The 22,653-nt window shown below is 41.3% G+C and overlaps 1 protein-coding gene across 1 annotated transcript in view; it reads right to left on the bottom strand.

Annotated features, from left to right (window-relative positions):
• LOC126249471 (uncharacterized) overlaps positions 1-22,653 on the bottom strand; it is a 293,036-nt gene that overhangs the window by 27,423 nt on the left and 242,960 nt on the right. Inside the window, exon 5 of the mRNA XM_049951125.1 lies at positions 7,605-7,654. Coding sequence (XP_049807082.1) covers positions 7,605-7,654 — 50 coding nt within the window. The remainder of the gene's footprint in view (positions 1-7,604; positions 7,655-22,653) is intronic.

Below are 22,653 nucleotides of genomic sequence, written 5' to 3'. Positions count from 1 at the left end.
ATTGTTGTTTGACAGCCCCACAGACGACTGGTCAGCGGAAAGGATATGCATATTTACAGATGGCGATAGCATCGTGTACAAGAAGTATAAAAGGGCAGTGCAATGGCTGAGCTGGCATTTGTACTCAGGTGATCCATGTGAAATGTTTCCGACGTGATTATGGACGCACGACTCGAATTAACAGACTCTGAACACGGAATGGTTGTTGGAGCAACGGATGGGACGCTGCATTTTGGAAATAGTTGGGGAATGCAATATTTTGAGATCCACAGTGGCAAGAGTGTGCTGAGAATATCAAATTTCAGGCGTTACCTCGCATCACGGACAACCCAATAGCAGACGGCATTCGCTTAACGATCGAGAGCAGCGGCATTTGCGTAGAGTTGTCAGTGCTAACAAACAAGCAACACTGCGTGAAACAGCCGCAGAAATCAATGCGGGACGTACGACGAACGCATCCGTTAGGACACCGCGGCGAAATTTTGCGTTAATGGGCTACGGCGGTAGCGCCTCTCCTGGGCTCGAGGCCATATCAATTGGATCCTAGACGACTGGAAAACCGTGGCCTGGTCGGATGTGTCCCGATTTCAGTTCGTAAGAGCTGATGGTAGGGTTAGAGTTTGGCTCGGACTCCACGAAGCCATAGACCCAAACTGTCAACAAGGCTCAGTCGAAGCTGGTGGTGGCTCCATAATGGTGTGGGCTGTGTTTAGATGGAACAGACTGGATTCTCTGGCCCAACTGAATCGATCATTGACTGGAAATGGTTATATTCGTCTACATGGAGACCATTTGCAGTCATTCATGGACTTCATGTTCCCAGACAACGATGTCTTATCACTGCTCCATAGTTGTTCGCGATTGGTTTCAAAAAAGTTCTGGACAATTCGAGTGAGTGGTTTGGCCACCCAGATCGACCTACATGAATCCCATCGAACATTTATGGGACCTAATCAAGAGAGGTCAGTTTATACACAACATCCGGCACCGGCAAAACTTTCGCAGTTACGGACGGCTTTAGAGGCATCATTGCTCAATATTTCTTTTTGAGTCGACGCCACGTCTGGTTGCTGCACTTAGCCGGGCCAAAGGAGGTCAGATACGATGTTAGGAGGTATCCCACGACTTTTGTCACCTCATTGCAAGTTGGGTGTCCAAATCAAACTAGTTGTAAGGATGAGAGAATCCAGACTAAAAATAACTGGAAGAATCCAAGAAAATGAAGTTCGTAAAAGAAGGAATTAACTTACAAAATATCTAGGTGACTGGTTGTTAGACATTTTTGGTCGGTCAAGGATCGTGACCAGCTGGTAATAACAAATACGAGAGAGGAGATCGTTTTCACACTGGTTCGTTTCGTAGGCACGAGAGAAAAATGAATTAACTTTTTTAACTCCAGAAGCAGACACTATATGAAAAGCGGAGTTGATCAAGAAGAGATTTACCGTTGAAATTCCGAGAACGTTGGTTCCAAGAATAGTGAAGTTACATAACATTTTGCCCCGCATAGAGGATGGCCGGAAACAAACTGAAGAGCTTGTAAGGTTGTTGCAGGGTACTTTGTGTTGAGAAATAATTGTTAAATGACTTTTGTCCATATCACTATTTTACATGTCACAACTTTGAATGGACACCTTTCAGTGCACAAGTTATTACCGGTTCCACATTTTGTTAAGTGAATCACGACGCTAGGTTCTTGTGTAAAGTAGTGGGACACCTAGCATCAAAAACTGAAATAAGATAGGTTAAGAAAATATTTTATTGGGCACTTGGATAAGAAATGACTTAGACGACCAGCTAGCTACTTACATGTCCAGTTGTCGGCAGGATACTTTTATCCAGCGGCAGATAGAATGTAAATAAAAATGACAACCATGATGACGCCGATGATAATAGTTATACGAGAAAATTCTCGTTTTTAGAATCCCGGTCGGATCAAGGATTTTTCAGCCTGCCTTTGATCTAGCATTCGCCTCTCAATGATGTGGAGATTCGTCAGAAATGACATGTTCGGGTCTACTTTAAACTGTATGTATCCGCGTGGTCTAGGGCGCCTTGCCACGGTTCGCGCCACCCTGGCGTGGGTGTGCGCGTTGTCCTTAGCTTAAGTTAGTTTAAGTTAGAGTAAGTAGTGTGTAAGCCTAGGGCCCGACGACCTCAGCAGTTTGGTCCCACAGGAACTTAAAACAAATTTCCTAATTTCCTAAACAGTATGTCCCCTTTCCCCAGTTGGATAACTGGGTCAGGGTTGAGACACAAAAGTCGCCGAAGTAGCCTGCAATTAATAAGATTTGCACCAGCCCATTGAGCAACATGAAATTATTATGAAGAAAACAAGCGTCTGGTGCTAAGAGAGACGGTATATGGAGAATTAACTGGAAAAAAATACAGAAAATTTCGTCAGAGAGTAACAATTACGCTGAATACAGTGAAAAAAATTCCGATTTATTTTCGATGTTTATGTTTTGTGTCAAGTTGTGGCATATAAACTAAGCACTGCTGTTTCCTCTGTAGGTACCTGGCGATTGGTGGAGACAGCGAGGTGGCAGATTTGAATGTTTATTGTAAATATTGTCTTTGATATCAAAATGGAACTAACGTAAGGAACCCAAAAGGTAAATTGGAAAGACATAGTAAAGATGTGTAAATTTCTTCTTAGTAAGAAAGAATGTACGTTACGAGAGCAATACCAGTCGGAAAAAAACTTGGAAGTCAGTTAGGGAAGGTAAATGGAACAGCCAACAGATGGCTTTTCGCCTAGCGACGCAGGTAGAACGGTGCACAATGGTACGCCAGAGGTGGGATAGCAGTGATAAATGATAGGAGCGTTGGGTCGCAAGCGCGAGTGCGTTGCCGTCCGAGTACAAACTTTTTTAGCAGTTAGATATTGTGTACGTGTCGTGATTCGAACGTGAGCGCGCATGTGCAAGTGTATGCACTTTAGAAAATGGATTTCGAGTTCATACATCGTATGGAACGTTCCAGCAAAAATAGTGTTTACGCGCTTGCTACGCAACATATAAACTAACTAGTGGCAATAGTATGAAGCCTGTAACACGCTAAGAAACTCCGTGAGAACTAACCGCGGTTGGCTTCAACACCACGTTCGATGGATATTGTTTTGTGTATCCACGAGGGACTGTCCAACTGAGTTAATACAGCTGTTGACTGGACATCGAATGCATTTTTGAACTGATTACAAAAAGTACTGACGACCCGCTCACGGCTTTGCTACTTGGTTATACGCCTCCAAACTCATGTTAAAGCGCCTTCGAAATAAACAGATTAGACAGACGTCAACGGCAACGAGGTAGTTGGGATGCAGCAGTCGCTGTCGCCGAGGGTGCTCCGTCATCGAGATAGCCATAAAATAAGTAATATCCATCAGCTTTGGGAGAAATAGTCTAGTCCCAGTGAATCGACAGTTAGTGTGTCACTTTATTCCGTTATTATTTTTTATTTTGTAACTGACAAAAAAATCTGACGAATTACAGTTTCTCTAGAATAGTTTGAATTGAACAAAAAATATGTTATTGTATTGAAAGTCTCGAAAACTAAAAGAAATTCCTTAACGGCTACTATTTTCGAGTAACGTGATCACTGGAGTACTTTATCTTGAAGGTTGTAGCTGGATTATTGCCTGTTTGTATGCTTGTATGTGGCTCAGACACTTGAAAAAGTCTATCAGCGTTTCTACTTATCCAGGGAAATCGAGCTGTTTAAAGGAGATGGTGCCAGTACTGTTCCTAAACCTGCTACTGGTAGGTAGTTTTCACACCTAAATATTTATTTAAGTTCTTAGGCTTCTACGGACGGTGCCATTTTAAATAAAATTAATTCTGAGTACTGGGCAGCGTCATTGTAAACTATTAAAGCAAATATCCAGAATGCAGAATTATTTTATTTAGAATTATTGGGTTAGCCGTTCCAAACGACTGCTTGAGGATTTGCGATCAGGCGGGAAACGCTTGGTGAATGCGAGGTCATCGCTCCTATAAAAGAGAAACGCTGTTTGGGGTGGGGACGGAAGAGGGACCAGAAAGTTTCGTTCTGCCGGCAGCTACAAAGGCGGATCGGGATTGATCAAAACACGCCGGCACGGTAGCTCAGCGTGTTCGGTCAGAGGGTTAGCTGCCATCTGTAATAAAACAAACTGAGTTAATCGATCAACAACGAACTTAAACGGATGTCTTACGACGTCCGCCCCGAGAAGATGCAACGAACAAAAGCGAACAAAATGAGATTTAACAAAAAAAAAAAAAAAATCACTGAAGGCCTTGTGGCGGTTAATACAACATACAACGATACAACGATCGTAGACAGCCGAATGGGAGCATATAAAAACGACAATAAATGACAGTAATAGTAATACTACTAATAATAATAAGCAACAAAAATAAACAAATAAAAGAGATGGTGTTCATCCCACTCGCCATTAGACCTCCACACAACACTGTTACAAGACGCTATTTTGAAGGCTATGTATAGCACTGCCATCTGTCGGAACTTCATAAAACTGTAGGGACTGAAGCGGGAATATTCCACGATGTCCCACAACAAATTTCGCATTTTTACAACATTTCGCAGTTTTCAAACCGAAACTGGCAATGGAAAAAAAGTATTGCATTACTTATTGAACGCCTGTTGTAGCAACATCATGATAGCGACTAGCAACAAACTTCAGATTGATACAACGTAGCTAGAAGTAATCCATCTACATAAAGAAAGATTTTTTAGTGGGTTTCTTATTCATAAAATAGCACTTCAGTATTTACTGTTTATGAGAAGATTGTGTTATGCCTCATGCAAGAAGAAGAAACGTTTACCAGCACGTGTAGGAGAATTCGACATTGGCAGGATCATGGCCTATCAAGACTGCAGTTCATGGTTCCATGATGCTGCTACTCGCATGGGTCGTGATACCACGACTGTCACGTGAATATAAAAGGTGCTAGGGGTACAGGTACAGATATTGTGATCAATGGTACCTTAATGCTCGTACATACCCACTTGAGAGTGTTAGTTGCTTTTCTCTGCGTTTAACAGTCTTCCCACAACCATATCACAAAATTTACTACCTGATGTTTCCTGCATGGTCGTAACGGAGCCGAGAAGAGGACTGCACCGGTCAGTATAGACTATCCCTTTTGCCTCCATTCGTACACACTTCAATACCTGACCGGTGCCGAGGGGAGACTAAACATTAATAGCTTGCTTATGCCATGTGTGCCTGGGGATCCTAACCAACATAAAGATGCACTACTCGTAAGAGCTATAATTTTTAGTCTGCAAATAAAGTAAAATACGAACTAATGTTTTACAGTACACTGTCCTTGGTCATCAGTAGAAATATCTGCACTTGTAGTCCTAATACCCTGTAGAATCGATTGGTTCAAGGTGACCATACTCAACGTTATACTAAATCTTACAGGCCTCACGTGGCTAGCGCCTGAAAGGAAAGATATACTTTCACCCAGCTGTGAAGGATGGTTGTTCATGTGACTTACCTTGAGTCAGTAAAAATGCTTGTTTGCTGGAAAACAAATATTCACACAAATAATGTGATGGTGTCTGGAGAGCAAAGGAGTATTGGAATGGCGACCATTTTTACATATTCCCTTGACAGTAGCAATGAGAGACGAGTCGACAGTGGTACATCCAATGACATCGCAGGACGCAGGAAAGGCACCATGTCATTTTTCCAGATTAGTACCCCCTTCTGACTACAGACTTACGTTGGACATAATCATGAGTGGAGACTTCGAGGAGAACTAATGTCTCCAGGCTGCTTCGTATCGTCATATTGGCCCAGCACGTTGTGTGAAGGTTATGGTAGCCACTGGGTACGCAGCATGATGCCCTCTGGTTCGCATAGCTGTTAATTTGGAAAGCTGACATTAAAGTTCTGATGTGCTAAGACCAGTGTCCCTACCTTCAATATCTTCGTGGTGTTATCTTTCAACAAGACAATTCAAGACCACATGTTTCCCGTGCTCTCATGACCTACGTCGAGACAGCGATTTTCGACAGTTGCCCTGGCCAGTACATTGTCCAGACCTTTCATCCACGAAAACATGGGACGACCAGCACTTCTCCACTCACCAGCCACTACCATTGACAAACTCTGACACAAGGTTGAAGTAGCATAGAATGGTTAGCGGTATCTGTCATCCAAACTCGGAATGAGCAGATGCCCACCCAGGCTAGAATCGTTGTTCCACTTAGAGGTGGCAGCTCTGTTACGTTACACACACTGATTCCCTTACAAAAATGGCTGCGTTGTTTTGTGATACAATTTTACCTCTTACACCAATACTTTTTTATATAACGTACAAATCATAAGTATATTGATACTGAAAGTTGATGAATCAAACGCAATCCTTCATAACCTTAAATAGACAAAAATTTTACCTAACAATGGAGATGAATAAATCTCTGTAGTTAAAGAAAGGCGACGTATTTGTTGAGAAAAATTTGGAGGTAGCAGTATTGTGTACATTCATAGCTCGGTTCCAGATCTGAAAGTTACACACATTTGTCGTTCTGTAGTTTTGCGAAATATAGTTGTCAGATACAGCCATGAGAGGTGTATAAAGGAAACAATTACATGCATAACACTTACAGAGAGGATAAATCATACACTTGCTCAAATATTAAAGCGGGATTCATCAAACAATAATATTCTGGGGGAAGTAGATGGTGAAAGTCCTAGGCAGATAATAAAGACGGGACGAAAGCTGCAATTTTCACCTTACTGAATACTAATTTAAATTTTTTGCTTCCGTATCTGCCACTAACAGAAAATAATGGAACGTTTTTGGGGTTACAGTAATACAGCAACTGTTTCCTCTAGAAAAACAGGCACTGAAAGAAAAGGAGCAACAATACAAATATAGCTTCTTTTTAACTGTGAAATGTCTTGTGGAAAGAGCTTCCGAGTCGTAAACTACGAAATGTTTCGAAAATATGTGTAATTATTTTGTGAGCGACAGCACATACACAAATTTAAACCATGATTTTGAAATTAACTGAACAAAATCAACGTTTGTTACGTCAGTTTGTTGCAAGGTTTCACGTTAAGAATTTTATGTGATCCCAAACGACATGAAGTATTAGAGGCCCATACTATGTAGTATTGTCAATGAAACTCAAACTAAGCTGAGGATATTCATCACTCCGGCACGAAAGAAACTTGCAATCTGCCTAACAGTTAGTTGTGAGCTTAATTTCATCTCAAGGAAAGGATGTTGACATACAGCCCTTAGCCTCGAAATCAAGTGGGAATGTAAAGAATACTCTAAAATGCCTTTGTAGTTAATGGGTCACTTGAGCTGTAACACTCATGCAAAAGCCAAGAAGCAAAAAGAAAAAAAAGAGTGGAGCTTAAGAAATAGGGAAATCTAAGGCAGTTACATTTATTAGGTAAATATGCAGTGAGCAAAACGCAGATAAATGAAATCCGCAGTTACTGTGTGTTATAGTAAGTACTATACATCATCATGTTATTTATTTAAAACAACAGGAAATACGTAAAAGGAAACATCAATGCATGGCCAAAAACATATGACATCAAAATTCCACTTAAAATTTTGAACTCAACTTACTAATCTTAAAAGTGACCATGTGTTCTTTCCTTTTCTGGAGCTCACCCCATCTGGAAATAGACAGAAACATACTTCAAAGAAATTATAAATATTTCTCTGAGTCAACATTATTATCAAAAAGATTTAGAAAAACATTTCAAGAAATTCCAATAGTTGAATTTTGGAGGAAAGGATCTCTAGAAAACATATTGTACTGCAATCAGAAAGTGACTTTTCATTTAGTTCTATGAACGAGGTTTATTGTTTCATGAATCCAGAGCAAAATGTAGAAATAAATATCTATGGCGCAGTATCCTGTCAATTAATTTGTTGGGTCATCCGTGTATGTAATGTTTCACAATATGTGGCTTTAGACGAAAGACATGCCATATATGCTTCAAAAGCAAAAACAAAGTTACTGTGTAGAAGTGACACGAAAGAAATGACTTCGCTGTTTTCATCGGAGTCAATGGCCCTATAAGTAAAATCCACGTACCGTGATGAAAGAGATGAAGTTAACAATACGAAGCTCATGTTTCTAAAGCAAAGGCAGCTGCGTTTGCGGAAGTTGAAATATAAAACAGTCATTTTAAAAATTTGGGCATGTTCAGCACTCGTCGAACGGAACACATTTCAAGCAGTGAAACTTAATTTCCTGTCAATAGTTTGTCTACCGCGCAGGTTGTGCCCTTAATTGTACACAACAGAGTTTAGTGCTAACAGATGTGCTATGATCACTGTTCTGCGTTGGTTTTCTGTGTAAAAATCACGAGTAAGCCCTATTGGAAATATACCCATACCTCAATATGTAGCTGAGAGCAAGTAAGTATGTAAATATATCCTCTCAGTTTGAGGGAGAAGATAAATGCTTTATTATCTGGTTAGAGAAAATGAAATAACGTCAACGTATTTGCAGTTCAGCGATTTGTATCCAGTCTTTGTTAAATCAGAAAGACATATTACCGAAGAAAAAAATACTTTTATGTAGTTCATAGGCACCTAGCACTGTGACTGCTTCCAAAATAGTATTTCTATGCTTATGGGCAGGAAGCGATTTATCATGTGCAAATATTCTCATATCTATATTTATTTGCTGTGCGATAACCATTGTGGAACAGTTGGCGATAGTCTACAGCGATGATGAGTTAGATAGCCAAACCGATCTCGCTCCAAGCGTTGTTCCTTTTTTCCTCACAATTATAACAATTTGCCACGCAGGACCGTAGAACAGATAACGATTCAGAATAACGTTACACAAAATCTCACAGCATAACACAAGTTACAGTACGTGGGTAAAGGGAAGCCTCACGAAATGATAATCTGTAAATGACATTTTTCATTTTGAATTCAATATATATATCATAATGATCAATTGAAACTTAAGCCCAAGGACACTTCTTGCGTGAACACGTCTACATTTACACACACACACACACACACACACGCGTGCAGAAACGAGCGTGTTTCACAGATTACGGTGGAAAAGGATTCTGAATCGGCTCGTAACTACAAGCGCCTAAATCGGTAAAATATAATGTTAATTAAAGTAGAAATAAAAATTTATTGACATGTTTATAAAGTTTTGAAAACGTGTAGTTATATCACTGAACTGAAATCTACATATAGATGCAATTACTATGAACATAAATATTCCTTTTCGGTACATCTGTATAAAATTAAAAAGAAATGATACTATATATTTCTTTAAATGCCTTTCTTGGAATATTTTTAGGATACTCAGTTGTTACATCTATCGATGTGAAGAAAATTATGTGTGACGTAACGACAGTCGTCCAGAAACCTCATTATAGCACGCCTGCACTCTGATACAGGGTATCAAATTGTTACAGCGTTCGTTTGTTGTGCAACAGAATACCCCAGACTTTAGAATCATCAACACAGACTCAGATATATTCGTGATGCTCCACGTAACGTGGAAACTCCGAAAATTTTATGAATGATCGAAAAACTTGAAATTAATTTTCTCCAAATGATAGTACACAAGTGCAGTACATTGTTCGAGGATGATATTTAAAAACTTTGCTTACAGTTCACTGCGCGCCTTTGGACGGTAGAAACATGGAGGAGGAGTGCTCCACTAGCGTCAAGAGCACAGTTTTCGTATTCAGTTTGCGTTTAGTGAGCACAGCAAGGTATATATCTCTTTCCGTAAAGGTATTGTTCAATCGCCATCATGTACGATGAGATAAGAAATAGGAAGTCTCACAGATCGATAGAAGGAAACACAGCGCCCAAATAACGCCAGTAACACTAATCAGGTCTTAGTGACATGGACTTACGTGCGAAGGGAAATTCGTAGTTACCGTGGAGCGATTGAGGGTCAACCATCGTCTCTTTGCGTAGCATTCACACGCCTTAACCATAACACCACCTCCGCTTTGTGACTGCAGCAAAGTAGAAGACACAAATCATACATTTTTTCAGCGTCAACGGCTGAGTTTCAACATCAAAGTTACTAAAAAATTTTGTTTTTAAGCGCAGAGCTTGTAATATTTAAAGAACTTAACTCGTTGCTGAAGGACGCGAAAAATAGATGTAGGACGCAACAAGTGTAAATCAAAGAAACTTGTCTCATCCTAGAATGATACTTTTATTTGTATTATTCTTTTTTATTATACTATCAGCATGTGTGTGTGCGTGTTTTATCAAATGAGTGGTATTTATACGACTTAAAGGATCAGCATGGAAAATTGGATGGTTTTATGACGTTAAACCAGTTTTTTTTTTGTTTACATATAAGGAAGTCAAATATCTAGGTGTGATTTATCACGTCATGGGGAACAATTTCTGTTAGAGGCAAAATGTTCCTTGAAACTTCCCGAGAGACCTTACGTGTCTTTGTATAGAACTTGCCGGGGATGAGGCGATGGATCTTCACCGAACTATTAGGGTCTGTTAACCTGTTGTGCTGCATCTGCATACTACCTATCCCAATAAATTGACAGAGTGATTTTCAACAAGAAAACCTTAAGAATGAGTGTCTCTAAGTCGAGAAATATATTTTAAAAGCGAATCAGGAACTTCGAGTATCCTCAGCCTACCCTCTTTCACCCGGACCAGGTAACTGGATTGTAGGCAACATGCGTGGCACACGCACGCCGCAGAGTGCTTAGGCGCTGCCGCCTCTCAGGGGCGTATCCAATAATGAAAGACGCCAAGCGTCGCGATGAAGCGTCAGTGAACATTTTGGCCCTAACAGAATTATTTCCCATGACTTTGTTCCCCTAGACGTTTGATGTAAGGACTTTGAAATGTGTTTGCGATTATAGCGTATTACATGGATGGCTGTGTGCGGTGATTTCAAAGGCCAAGAAATACAGGGTGTTCGGAAATTTCCGTTACAAACATCAAGGATTTGTAGAGGGGAGTGAGTATATAATATTTTGAATAATAACCCTCTTGCGGTAACGTACTGTTTCCGTTCTACCATGGTTTCAGTTCAGATGCTTAACTCATCCATTTCTGTTTGAAGAACGAATTAGGCGTGAAGCAGTACAGTTATTAGGTAACAATTTGAAAGGAAACATAACGAAACATCCATTTATTACTTATTTGTTTGTATTAACAGTTACACATTACGTGTTCACATTATTCCCCAACAAAAAGACCCAACATACTGTGCATTCAGAACAGTGCTTGTCCATTTCAATAGCTGCTCGATGTGGCGAACACCAACGTCGTTACAGATATTGTACCTACAAAGAATGTTCTATTACACACTTTCCATCCCACCTAGTGTCTCTTCAGTTTCCAGTGCGGAGGCCAGTACTCGTAATAGCAGATCTTCCTCTGTCTCTACAGATGCCTCGTTAATTTAACTTTGCATATGAACCCATAAGAAGTAGTCCGTAGGAGTTAATTCCGGATACTGTCCCGGCCACGCGGTTGGACCACCTCGGCCGATCCATCTTTTACCACATCATCTGTTGAGATGTTTCCGAACCGCACGTGAGAAGTGAAGTGGTGCACCAACATGCTGAAACCACATTTCCTGCCGGACGTTCAACGGCACAGCTTTCAATACTGGATTTAATACGTTTTGCAAGAGGATCAAGAACGCAGGACCAGTTAGTTTGAGTTGAAGGAGGTATGGACCAATCACGTGGCCGTCCAGAACACTTGCCCACGTATTAATACCAAACCGGTGCTGAAATCCCTAAACAAACGTGGCACGAGTGTCTTCGTCTGCCTAGGTATGGCTGTTTCGCAAGTTCAGAACACAGTTCTTCGTGAACTAACGTTCATTTTCGAATGGAATTCGGCGTGGAAACAGGGGTGTGTCGATGCAGCGATGCAGGAACCATAGGCAGTAGGGAACGCGTTGTGGAAAATAAGCAGGACCCAAAGCGCGTACCCTTTGTAAGTGGTACAGACGTAATTGGTTCTCACGGAAAACGTCTCAGACGATACTAACGCCCATTGCGCACGCAGTTGATCGAGTACTCATTGGCGGATTCTCTTCAACGCGAAGCAATACATTTTCATCAAATTCGGGCATGCACGGTTGCAGTGGAGCACCACAGTCCTGCCTCCCCTCGGTGAAGGTATGTGTTTCTCGGAGCCACTGCGTAACTTAGGAAAAATGTCTGTGCAATGGCGTGCTCTGTTGCGGAAAACGTGAATGGTACCGCCGACTAGCAGCTCTTCCGTTACCTCGAGCTTCACGATTCACAAGGAGCACGTCTGTGTATTCCAAATACGCGTACCGAACCATGTTTACTGCATCGGAGATGCACAGACATTGAACAGGTTTCGCAGCAAGGCAGACATTAAGTGACATCAGGTGACCGTCTGACATAGTACATGTCATTCTGTCTACCCTACTGCATACCAGGACAAGCAGTTCTGAGAATTTTCTCTTAGCAGACGTGGACGCCTCACACATCTGAACTGAAACCGTTTTAGAACGGAGACGGTACGTTTCCTGACATGGGTTCCTATTCAAGATGATATGTACTCCCCTCTATAAGTCCTAGAAGTTTGTAAACGGAATTTCCGAACACCCTGTACAAAAATCTTTCCTTTTTTTTTTGTCCAAGAGCACTGTTGGAATTACTTGTTCAGGTACAAAGAGCTTTAAAGGTTTCCCTGTATTAACTTGTATATGAAATAAGACTTTCTATAATTATGTTGTAAACATGTCAGGTTCTCTGTTAATTCGTATGCCCTTTTTTTACTCTCACAGAAAAACATTGTGATGAGTATCGCAGTCTGAATCAGGGGGAGGTTATTTAGGGTAAGCACGTATTCGTTCATGATCAAACAATAAGAAGAACCAGGTACAGACGTTCACACATTCTGAAAATATCGGTACGATTTTGACGTAGTCGGTCACGTGAAGAAACTAATTCATCACACAGTTAGGTGGAATATGAACGGTCACTTGAAAGTAACTGGAAGAGTGGCTAGAGGAAACTTAGATGTAGACTGATTTCTTAAAGTCAAGATAGCGAAGTTGACATCAAATGGACGTAATAACTAAAGAGTGATAAACTTGTCCGTATAAACAATTTGAGTCTATCAGACCCTGACAAACTTGAAAGTTGGACGTTAATATTTCTTTGGTAAGTTGACCAATAATTCCTCTGTGGTGTGCGTACACAATCCCTGAATCTGAGATATTAATATCGCGAGCAGTAGCAAGCGAACAGGTGTTGACAGGAGTCGGAAGCGGTCGGACGCAACCTGCAGTAGAGAGAACCCGCGCGACATGAGAGGTCGCAGCCTGCCGTGATGGTGCCAGTAGCGCCGGAGGACACTTTGGTATTAACTGAGAATTTTGGTAATTTGGCTTTATGTTGCACGTAGCTGTTGCTTGCTTGCGCACTGGAGGGATTTTGTCAGATTTCTGTATGCATACACTCAGAGGGATATTCGCATCTTTGTTGTGGCCAGAGACGTATTGACATTGTGGAATAATTAAAGTCTGTGTAAAGTTGGTCAGTGTTTAAATAATGTATTTTGCGAATACAATAAACGAAAGTCTTTATTGGTTTCTTTGATTTTTTACACCGTTTAAGGCTAGTTGACTAAACCCCACCAGATCATCCAATTTCTATATAAAAATGGCAGTAGTTATTGCAGTTATTATGACCAGGCATTGCATTCTGTATGTACAGCAGTATTGCTTTTGAAATATTTTTAAGGCTAGTTGAGCAAAGCCCCTCATCATCATTCAATTTCTATATAAAAATGGCATACTTATCGCAATTATTATGACCGTGCATTGCACTCTGCATGGATCGCGGTACTGACTTTGAAATATATTTATTATGTTGCTGATCACGCAGTTCCAGACGAGGTAAGTTGTCCGTTGCGTACAGGAACATTGCAGAATAATTGTTAGGAGTTTTTAGAAAATATTTTAAAACACGCAGTCAGAGACTGGATGACTGATTTCTTTATGGTTTGTAGGAAGAGTAATTAATATCTGTTTCTTTTTGTTCTCAATCAGAATTGTATTATTGTCACAGATGCAACGTCACATGTTCCCGTACGTCTTTCAGTAGAACAAACAATAATTGCAAAACTACACGAGTTAAAAAAAATTACGAAGCAGTTTCAAACTCACTGTTACCTTTAGCACATGGAAATTCTATTCTCATTTCCTACTAATTCGTGGAATGAATTTGTAGAAGCGCTAATATTCGAAAATGGTATTATTATGAAGACTGTTTACCAGGAATTATCACATAATAAAAAAGGTAAAAAACAGTCGTGTGCCAAAATTCCTGGCACAGAAGAATGCATATAACCAGTAACACACTACCAGTGGGCGAGAGAAATCAACTGATACTGGTTGTTTCCACTGTATTGTTACATAAACGTAATTTCATGCCGAAAATCTGATTGTGCTCACGTAAAATCCTCAGGGTGTAATATTTTAGAGTTGATTCGAAATTCAACATCATTTCATCTACGATGTTAAGGGTGTCTAGAGAGAACATGCTTTAGAGCATCACGCAGACAGGCCAATGACCCAACATGCCTGCTTAAGGACAATGAACACCATTGCTGAGCAGAATGGACTTAATATAAACAAACGGAATGGGCCAGAAACTATCCAGCTCAAATGCAGTACGCGTAAGATAACAGACCTGTAGATAAGAGGAGTTCAGAAGTATTTGGCACAGAAGTGATGTAACTGCAGCATACCTTTGAAACTAGAGCCTTTCTCGGTTTTGCACACGTATCAATTGACCTACAGGAAGTTGCAAAGGTTGTACGAACTGATGGACATACTTATACACCGTAGACATCGACATCGATGAGATTTACTTGTTTCACTATTATGTGGTTTTATGATAAGTCTCATAATAGAATGCCACAGAAGCATGGAGGAGTCAAACCGAAATTACCCAGCCGCGCGTCCTGACTGTCCACAGCAAGTGAGAAACAACACATTTTATTCGTATACATGACGCAAGACGGAGCCGGACACGTACCTCGCGTAACTGGCTAATTTTGGCTTCGCACTTCCTTATTACGCTGCAGTGGCATTTGTACTTGTTAGCATTCAGTATGGGGTTTGGCATAAAACGACGTACTACTGAAACAGTTTTAATGGTTCCAGAATGAGATATTCACTCTGCAGCGGAGTGTGCGCTGATATGAAACTTCCTGGCAGATTAAAACTGTATGCCCGACCGAGACTCGAACTCGGGACCTTTGCCTTAAACTGCCAGGAAGTTTCATATCAGCGCACACTCCGCTGCAGAGTGAATATCTCATTCTGGAAACATCCCCCAGGCTGTGGCTAAGCCATGTCTCCGCTATATCGTTTCTTTCAGGAGTGCTAGTTCTGCAAGGTTCGCAGGAGAGCTTCTGTAAAGTTTGGAAGGTAGGAGACAAGATACTGGCAGAAGTAAAGCTGTGAGTACCGGGCGTGAGTCGTGCTTCGGTAGCTCAGATGGTAGAGCACTTGCCCGCGAAAGACAAAGGTCCCGAGTTTGAGTCTCGGTCGGGCACACAGTTTGAATCTACCAGGAAGTTTCAGTTTTAATGGTTGTCAAAGCAATCTGAAAGATTCTAGGCACCTGCGGAACGTTGCATTTTGTGGAAATTAAAGTGTTGCGCAACATTAGCTGAGTTGATGTTTGGCGTACACTTTAAAATATTAACAGCTGTAGGACTACAATTCAAAATAGACGTAAAATTATTTTATAGTTAATTACACACTCCATAGGTTATGTGCTCGATTTATATTGAAGTGATGTGAAATGAGTCACTTTTTAGTCTATGTGTGCATGGTGTGCTTTTCCACATGGTTGTATGATGGTTACCCACAATTTAACAAATGGTACCATTGCTTGATTGTAATTAAAATGAACGTCCTAATCTTTATCACTAACCATGTTATAAGTGAAACATAAATTTAACAGCTGTGGTATCGATAGCTACGATGCCACAACGTAGGTGGGCTCTTATAGGTTGGCACTACGAGAGTGAACGATCAACGCCCACCACAGCGCCCTCTAGCCCGACTCTGTGCAGCTCTACGAGCGCCGCTCCGGAGTCAGGCCATTTAATTTCGAGCAGACGACCGACCAACAATGTTTCATTTTCATAGTGGGCGAGCCACTACAGATTTGCCTTTGTAACTTCTAGTAGCTGTTAGCTTTGATACCTGAACGGCTTCGCACCTACGTGCTCATCTGTACGCAAAGTTAAGTAATGTTACAATTTGTATATGTTCATACACCAGTAAAAGAGCTTTAAACTATACGCAGTACCGAAGTACTTCACCTTTTCCTGCTCCTACTCGCGTCCTTCACTCTCGGCCTATTTGGCAGAAGCAGTTCACAGGAGCAGATCCACGCGCCGCCCATCCACGCGGGATACAAAAACAACAAAAAACACCTTTGTCTAATACACAACACATTGTATCAGTGTTTAATTAAACATTCATCTGTGAAAAAAAGAAGTTTTCCAGAAGTAAAGATTTGAGATGTGCTTTGCTACCTAACAGATATTTATATTACTGAGAAAACGATCAAAGATGTTTGTGGTGTTTATTGAAATTCTTCTTGAGAGACTGACAGCTACTGAAATGTGCAAAGAACGTAATTTTTACTTATTGTGTTTTGGCCATGAACGATAATACTATTATCGAACTGTCATGAATTATTTATGATGAAACTGATTAGCGAAGATATTAGAGTCATTCAAAAAGTAATCCGCCGGAGTCTGTATAATGAAAACCACAGAGGGATCGTAGTGTCATCGCTTACGGAAGAAATGTGGTAGCTATAAGAGCGCTGAGGCCCCAGACTCGGCGCTAGAGGACGTGAGTGCACACCCACGTGCAGACAGAGCAAGTGTCGACCATCCACTGAGCTCAGTAGTGTTGAAAACAGAGAAATTGAGGCTTCCTGACAGCGGAAGGAGTGCGGGAAAAGGCAATTCGTCAAAGAATGGCACACGTGTACGAGGAGCGCTGCATGTTAGTAGCAAGGGTCAAGGCGTGTCACAAGCGATCCAAGGAAGGACAGATGTCGTCGGCCGATGACGCAAGGTCTTCGTTACCGATGCTCTTGTCTAGGAGATGGATACCCTCATTATTGAAGACTCGCGAGTTACGGTGACAGTCATTGCCTCAGAGGTCGGACTGAGCGTCGGAATTGAAGAGGACATTCAGTACTCTCCGTACATCTTTGTTATTCTTCCACGAATTTCCGCCCTCTACACCTTCCGCTGTCAGAAAACGCACTACTCCCCATCGTCTTCTTTTGAAGCCTCCATCTCTCTGTTTTCAGGATTACTGGGTGCAGTCGACGGTCTACGAGCGTACGTGTTTCTTGTATCCTGTTAGTCTTCAATTTGCTTGCATAAAGGTGTAGCAGGAATTTGGGTTACCTGACATGGTCAGTCTTGTAAGAGGTGATCTGTAATGGTAAATAATAATAATAATAATAACCTAGACCTCGGGCTCGCTATTATACATTTCATGTTACGCCTTACACCTATAAATCCTATATGCTATAATTGTAACCTAGACCTGGAGCTAGCTATCACAATGTTCGTGTTGTTTCGCATCCGGACTTTGAACTACGTACTAAGAATCATTTGAAGTATGATGAAAAGCTTTATCCTTGTTTTCGGCTTTGTAATTTATACCTGTAACTTACATATATACTGCGATTATAACTTAGAATTCGGGCTGTGTGCCATGTGTCACATTCATCTAGCCTTATTTACACATGTGGATTTCCGTATGGATCACAACATTCTAACTTCACAGAATGAAGTCGAGATGCGAGCTATTATCAATAATTAACTATTATGACTTTAGGTTCCGTTATTACGCTATTGTCAGAAATTGTGACAGTACACTCAATATTTTAATTAGAGTGTCTATTGGAATATATTCCTCAGATCGATTGTACTTTTACAGGAAATGACAGCCATTGTGAACAATCTTAAATACAGTATGTACATATTTTACGTAATTGATCATTTAGCAGAATCTGTTGCGAAAGTAATTTTTAATACCCCGTGTTATGAAAGTATTTCTTCATGTTCACAGGCTTTTATCATATACTTTTTTGTAAAGTTGAATACATGAACATTATTAACATACATGTCTGACATGATGTCAAATATAGTCATGTATTTTTCGATGTATTATTCCTATAAACAATCAGACTGTACATTGGTGTCTAAATACTTCTTACGAATAACGTTGAAATCTGACGTTATTATTTATATAACATTTATGTTTTACCAATATATAGCCTACCAAAAGTTATAATTACGCTAGTTAGTGCACTGTATGTGCAGTTCTCTAACATAATGACTTTACATTTTGTAATTTCCTGTAGCCAAAAAATTACACCGATTTCAATTTTGTAAAACGTTGTATGCTGTTACACAGTAGATATTTATGGTATATGCAAGCTAGTCTGCATATTACCTTACGTAAGAAAAAAATTTAATGTAAATTACACTCTTGCACCTTGAGATACGTTTACAACCTATAAGTCATTCTTCCTCCAGCTGCTAACATGGACGTGTTGTTTAACATGGAACTGGCTAAATGCACTTGCTACCAGTGACTTGTATCATTTGATGTGTAGCTTTAACGTTCGTTGTACATGCTACTCCTTGTACTAATATGGTAACTTACAACTTTTACTTGTTTCTCTGTTAAATAACATTACATATTAAGCTAGACTATTCAACTGTTGCTTACATATCAGGAATTTTCAAATTTGAAAATAGTAATTCATATTCGATGAAACTAGTCATCACTGTATAAACAACTGCGATCTTGGCAAATAAAGTGTTCGTACGAGAAGATGTCAACATGTTCAGTAGGAGTGCCGAACACCTTGACGAAGCGTGTAGTTGATTATTGTGGTAAACGCCATACACTATGCTACCTGCTTGCGTTTGTGCAGTCAAGACTTTCTTCCCAGTTACGAGCTACCAAATAAAAGAATACCGCAAAATATTAATAAGTGGATAAATACTTGCCATGTAGCGTGTATGCGGATCTCACTTTAACCCTGGATTATTAAGGCATCTCCTACAGTATAAAACTACACTTACTCAAAATCTGTACGTCCTCTACAGTCGAAGTAACCGGCGGAACAAGGTTCATCATTCAAGTGGAATGACTTGTGGATTTTGTTGGAATCTACCTTGCCGAAAAGTCACAGAAGCGTTGCACATCCACCGAATTCTGTTTTGCTACAGTCAAGGCCATTACCATAAAACTATTATTTTGCGGTGATAATGTACTTCTATTTTTGAAACTTAACTAAGGATGAGAAGTCAGAGTATACTGTCATAGGACAGCCATACGCTCATATACAGATGGCGGTAGTATAAAGTACCAAGGTATAAAAGGGCAGTGCAATGGCGGATCTGTCATTTGTACTCAGATGATTCATGTGAAATGGTTTCCGATGTGATAATGGCCGCAAGATGGGAATTAACAAATCTGAACGAGGAATGGGAGTTGGAGCTAAACGCCAGAGACAGTTCATTTTGGAAAGTGTTAGGCAATTCGTAATTCAGCGATCCACAGTGTCAAGAGTGTGCCATGAATACCAAATTTCAGGCTTTAATTCTCGCGACGGACAACGCAGTGGCCAAGGGCCTTCGCTTAAAGATCGAGAGCAGCGGCATTTGCGTAGAGTTGCCAGTGCTAACAGACAAGAAACACTGCTTGAAATAACCGCAGAAGTCAACGTGGGACGTACGACGAACGTATACGTTAGGACAGTGCGGTGAAATATGTCGTTAATGGGTTATGGCAGCTGTGTGACTTTGTTAACAGCACAACATGGCCTGCAGCTCCTCTCCTGGGCTGCTGACCATATCTGTTGGAGCCTGGATAACTGGAAAACCGTGGCCTGGTCAGATGAGTCCCGATTTCACTTGCTAAGAGCTGATGGTTGGGATCGAGTGTGACGCACACCGTACGAAACCATGGACCCAAGTTGTCAACAAGGCACTGTGCAAGCTGATGGTGGCTCCATAATGGTGTGGGTTGTATTTACATGGAATGAACTGGGTGTTCTGATCGAACTGAACCGACAATTGATAGAAAGAGTTATGTTTGGCTACTTGGAGATAATTTTCAGCCTTTCATGGACTTGATGATGGAATTTTTATGGATCACAATGCGCCATGCCACCGGGCCGCACTTGTTCGCAATTAGTTTGAAGAATATTCTGCACAATTCGAGCGAATGATCTGACCATCCAGATAGGCCGACATTAATTCCATCGAACATTTGTGGGACATAATCGAGAGCTCCCTTCATGCACAAAATTCTGCACCAGAAACACTTTCGCCATTATGGACAGCTATAGAGGCAGCATGACTCAATACTTCTGTAGAGGACTTTCAACGACTTGTTGAGTCAATGCCACGTCGAGCTACTGCATTACGCCGGGCAAAAGAAGGGCCACACGATATTAGGAGGTATCCCATTATTTTTTTCACCTCAGCGTATAGCGACGCAGAGAGGCTCTGTCTCCGGCTGATACTGATCTTCGGCTTGACATGGCTACTTGTCCTGTTCCAGAGGTTGCCCCTCAGCCTGCAAGATCCGGGCGGTCGCATTGGGTGGCCTTACTGGTAGTTGGGAGCTCCAACATCAGGGGCGTAATGGGGCCCGTTAGGGATATGGCTGCAAGGGAAGGGAAGAAAACCAATGTGCTCTCCGTGTACATACCAGGGATATCCATTCCAGATGTGGAAAGGGTCCCTGCGGATGCCATGAAGGGTACAGGGTGCACCCATCTGCAGGTGGTCGCTCATGTCAGCACCAATGATGTGTGTCGCTATGGATCGGATCAAATCCTCTTTGGCTTCCGGCGGCTATCTGATTTGGTGAAGACTGCCAGTCTCGCTAGCGGGATGAAAGCAGAGCTCACATTCTGCATCATCGTCGACAGGACTGACTGCGGACCTTTGGTACAGAGCCGAGTGGAGGGTCTGAATCAGAGGCTGAGACGGTTCTGCGACCGTGTGGGCTGCAGATTCCTCGACTTGCGCCATAGGGTGGTGGGGTTTCGGGTTCCGCTGGATAGGTTAGGAGGCCACACCACACAGCAGGCGGCTAGACGGGTAGCAGGGGTTGTGTGGCGTGGACTGGGCGGTTTTTTAGGTTAGATGGCCTCGGGAAACTACAGAAAGGGCAACAGCCTCAAAGTGTGCAGGTCAATGTCAGGACATGCAGGGACAAAGCAGCAATCGGTATTGTAATTGTAAACTGTCGAAGCTGCGTAGGTAAAGTACCGGAACTTCAAGCGCTGATAGAAAGCACCGAAGCTGAAATCGTTATAGGTATGGAAAGCTGGCTGAAGCCAGAGATAAATTCTGCCGAAATTTTTATAAAGGCACAGACGGTGTTTAGGAAGGATTGATTACATGCAACCGGTGGTGGCGTGTTTGTCGCTGTTAGTAGTGCTTTATCCTGTAGTGAAATAGAAGTGGATAGTTCCTGTGAATTATTATGGGTGGAGGTTATACTCAACAACCGAGCTAGGTTAATAATTGGCTCCTTTTACCGACCTCCCGACTCAGCAGCATTAGTGGCAGAACATCTGAGAGAAAATCTGGAATATATTTCACATAAATTTCCTCAGCATGTTATAGTCTTAGGTGGAGATTTCAATTTACCAGATATAGAGTGGGACATTTAGATGTTTAGGACTGGTGGTAGGTACAGAGCATCGAGTGACATTATACTGAGTGCACTATCCGAAAATTACCTCGAGCAATTTAACAGGGAACCGACTCATGGAGATAATATCTTCGACCTACTGATAACAAACAGACCCGAACTTTTCAACTCTGTAAGCGCAGAACGGGAAATCAGTGAGCATAAGGCCGTTGCAGCATCCCTGAATATGGAAGTAAATAGGAATATAAAAAAGGGAGGAAGGTTTATCTGTTTAGCAAGAGTAATAGGAGGCAGATTTCGGACTACCTAAGAGATCAAAACGAAAATTTCTGTTCCGACACTGACAATGTTGAGTGTTTATGGAGAAAGTTCAAGGCAATCGTAAAATGCGTTTTAGAAAGGTACGTGCCGAGAAAAACTGTGAGGGACGGGAAAAACCCACCGTGGTCCAACAACAAAGTTAGGAAACTACTGCGAAAGCAAAGAGAGCTTCACTGCAAATTGAAACGCAGCCAAAACCTCTCAGACAAACAGAAGCTAAACAATGTCAAAGTTAGCGTACGGAGGGCTATGCGTGAAGCGTTCAGTGAATTCGAAAGTAAAATTCTATGTACCGATTTGACAGAAAATCCTAGGAAGATCTGGTCTTACGTTAAATCAGTAAGTGGATCGAAACAGCATATCCAGACACTCTGGGATGATAATGGCATTGAAACAGAGGATGACAAACGTAAAGCTGAAATACTAAACACCTTTTCCAAAGCTGTTTCACAGAGGAAGACCGCACTGCAGTTCCTTCTCTAAATCCTCGCACGAACGAAAAAATGGCTGACATCGAAATAAGTGCCCAAGGAATAGAAAAGCAACTGAAATCACTCAACAGAGGAAAGTCCACTGAACCTGACGGGA

This window comes from Schistocerca nitens, chromosome 3 (assembly GCF_023898315.1).
Source record: "Schistocerca nitens isolate TAMUIC-IGC-003100 chromosome 3, iqSchNite1.1, whole genome shotgun sequence".
In the NCBI taxonomy this organism is placed as follows: Eukaryota; Metazoa; Arthropoda; class Insecta; order Orthoptera; family Acrididae; genus Schistocerca; species Schistocerca nitens.
Note: the sequence above shows the minus strand (reverse complement) of the source record. Positions and strands in the feature narration are given on the sequence as shown.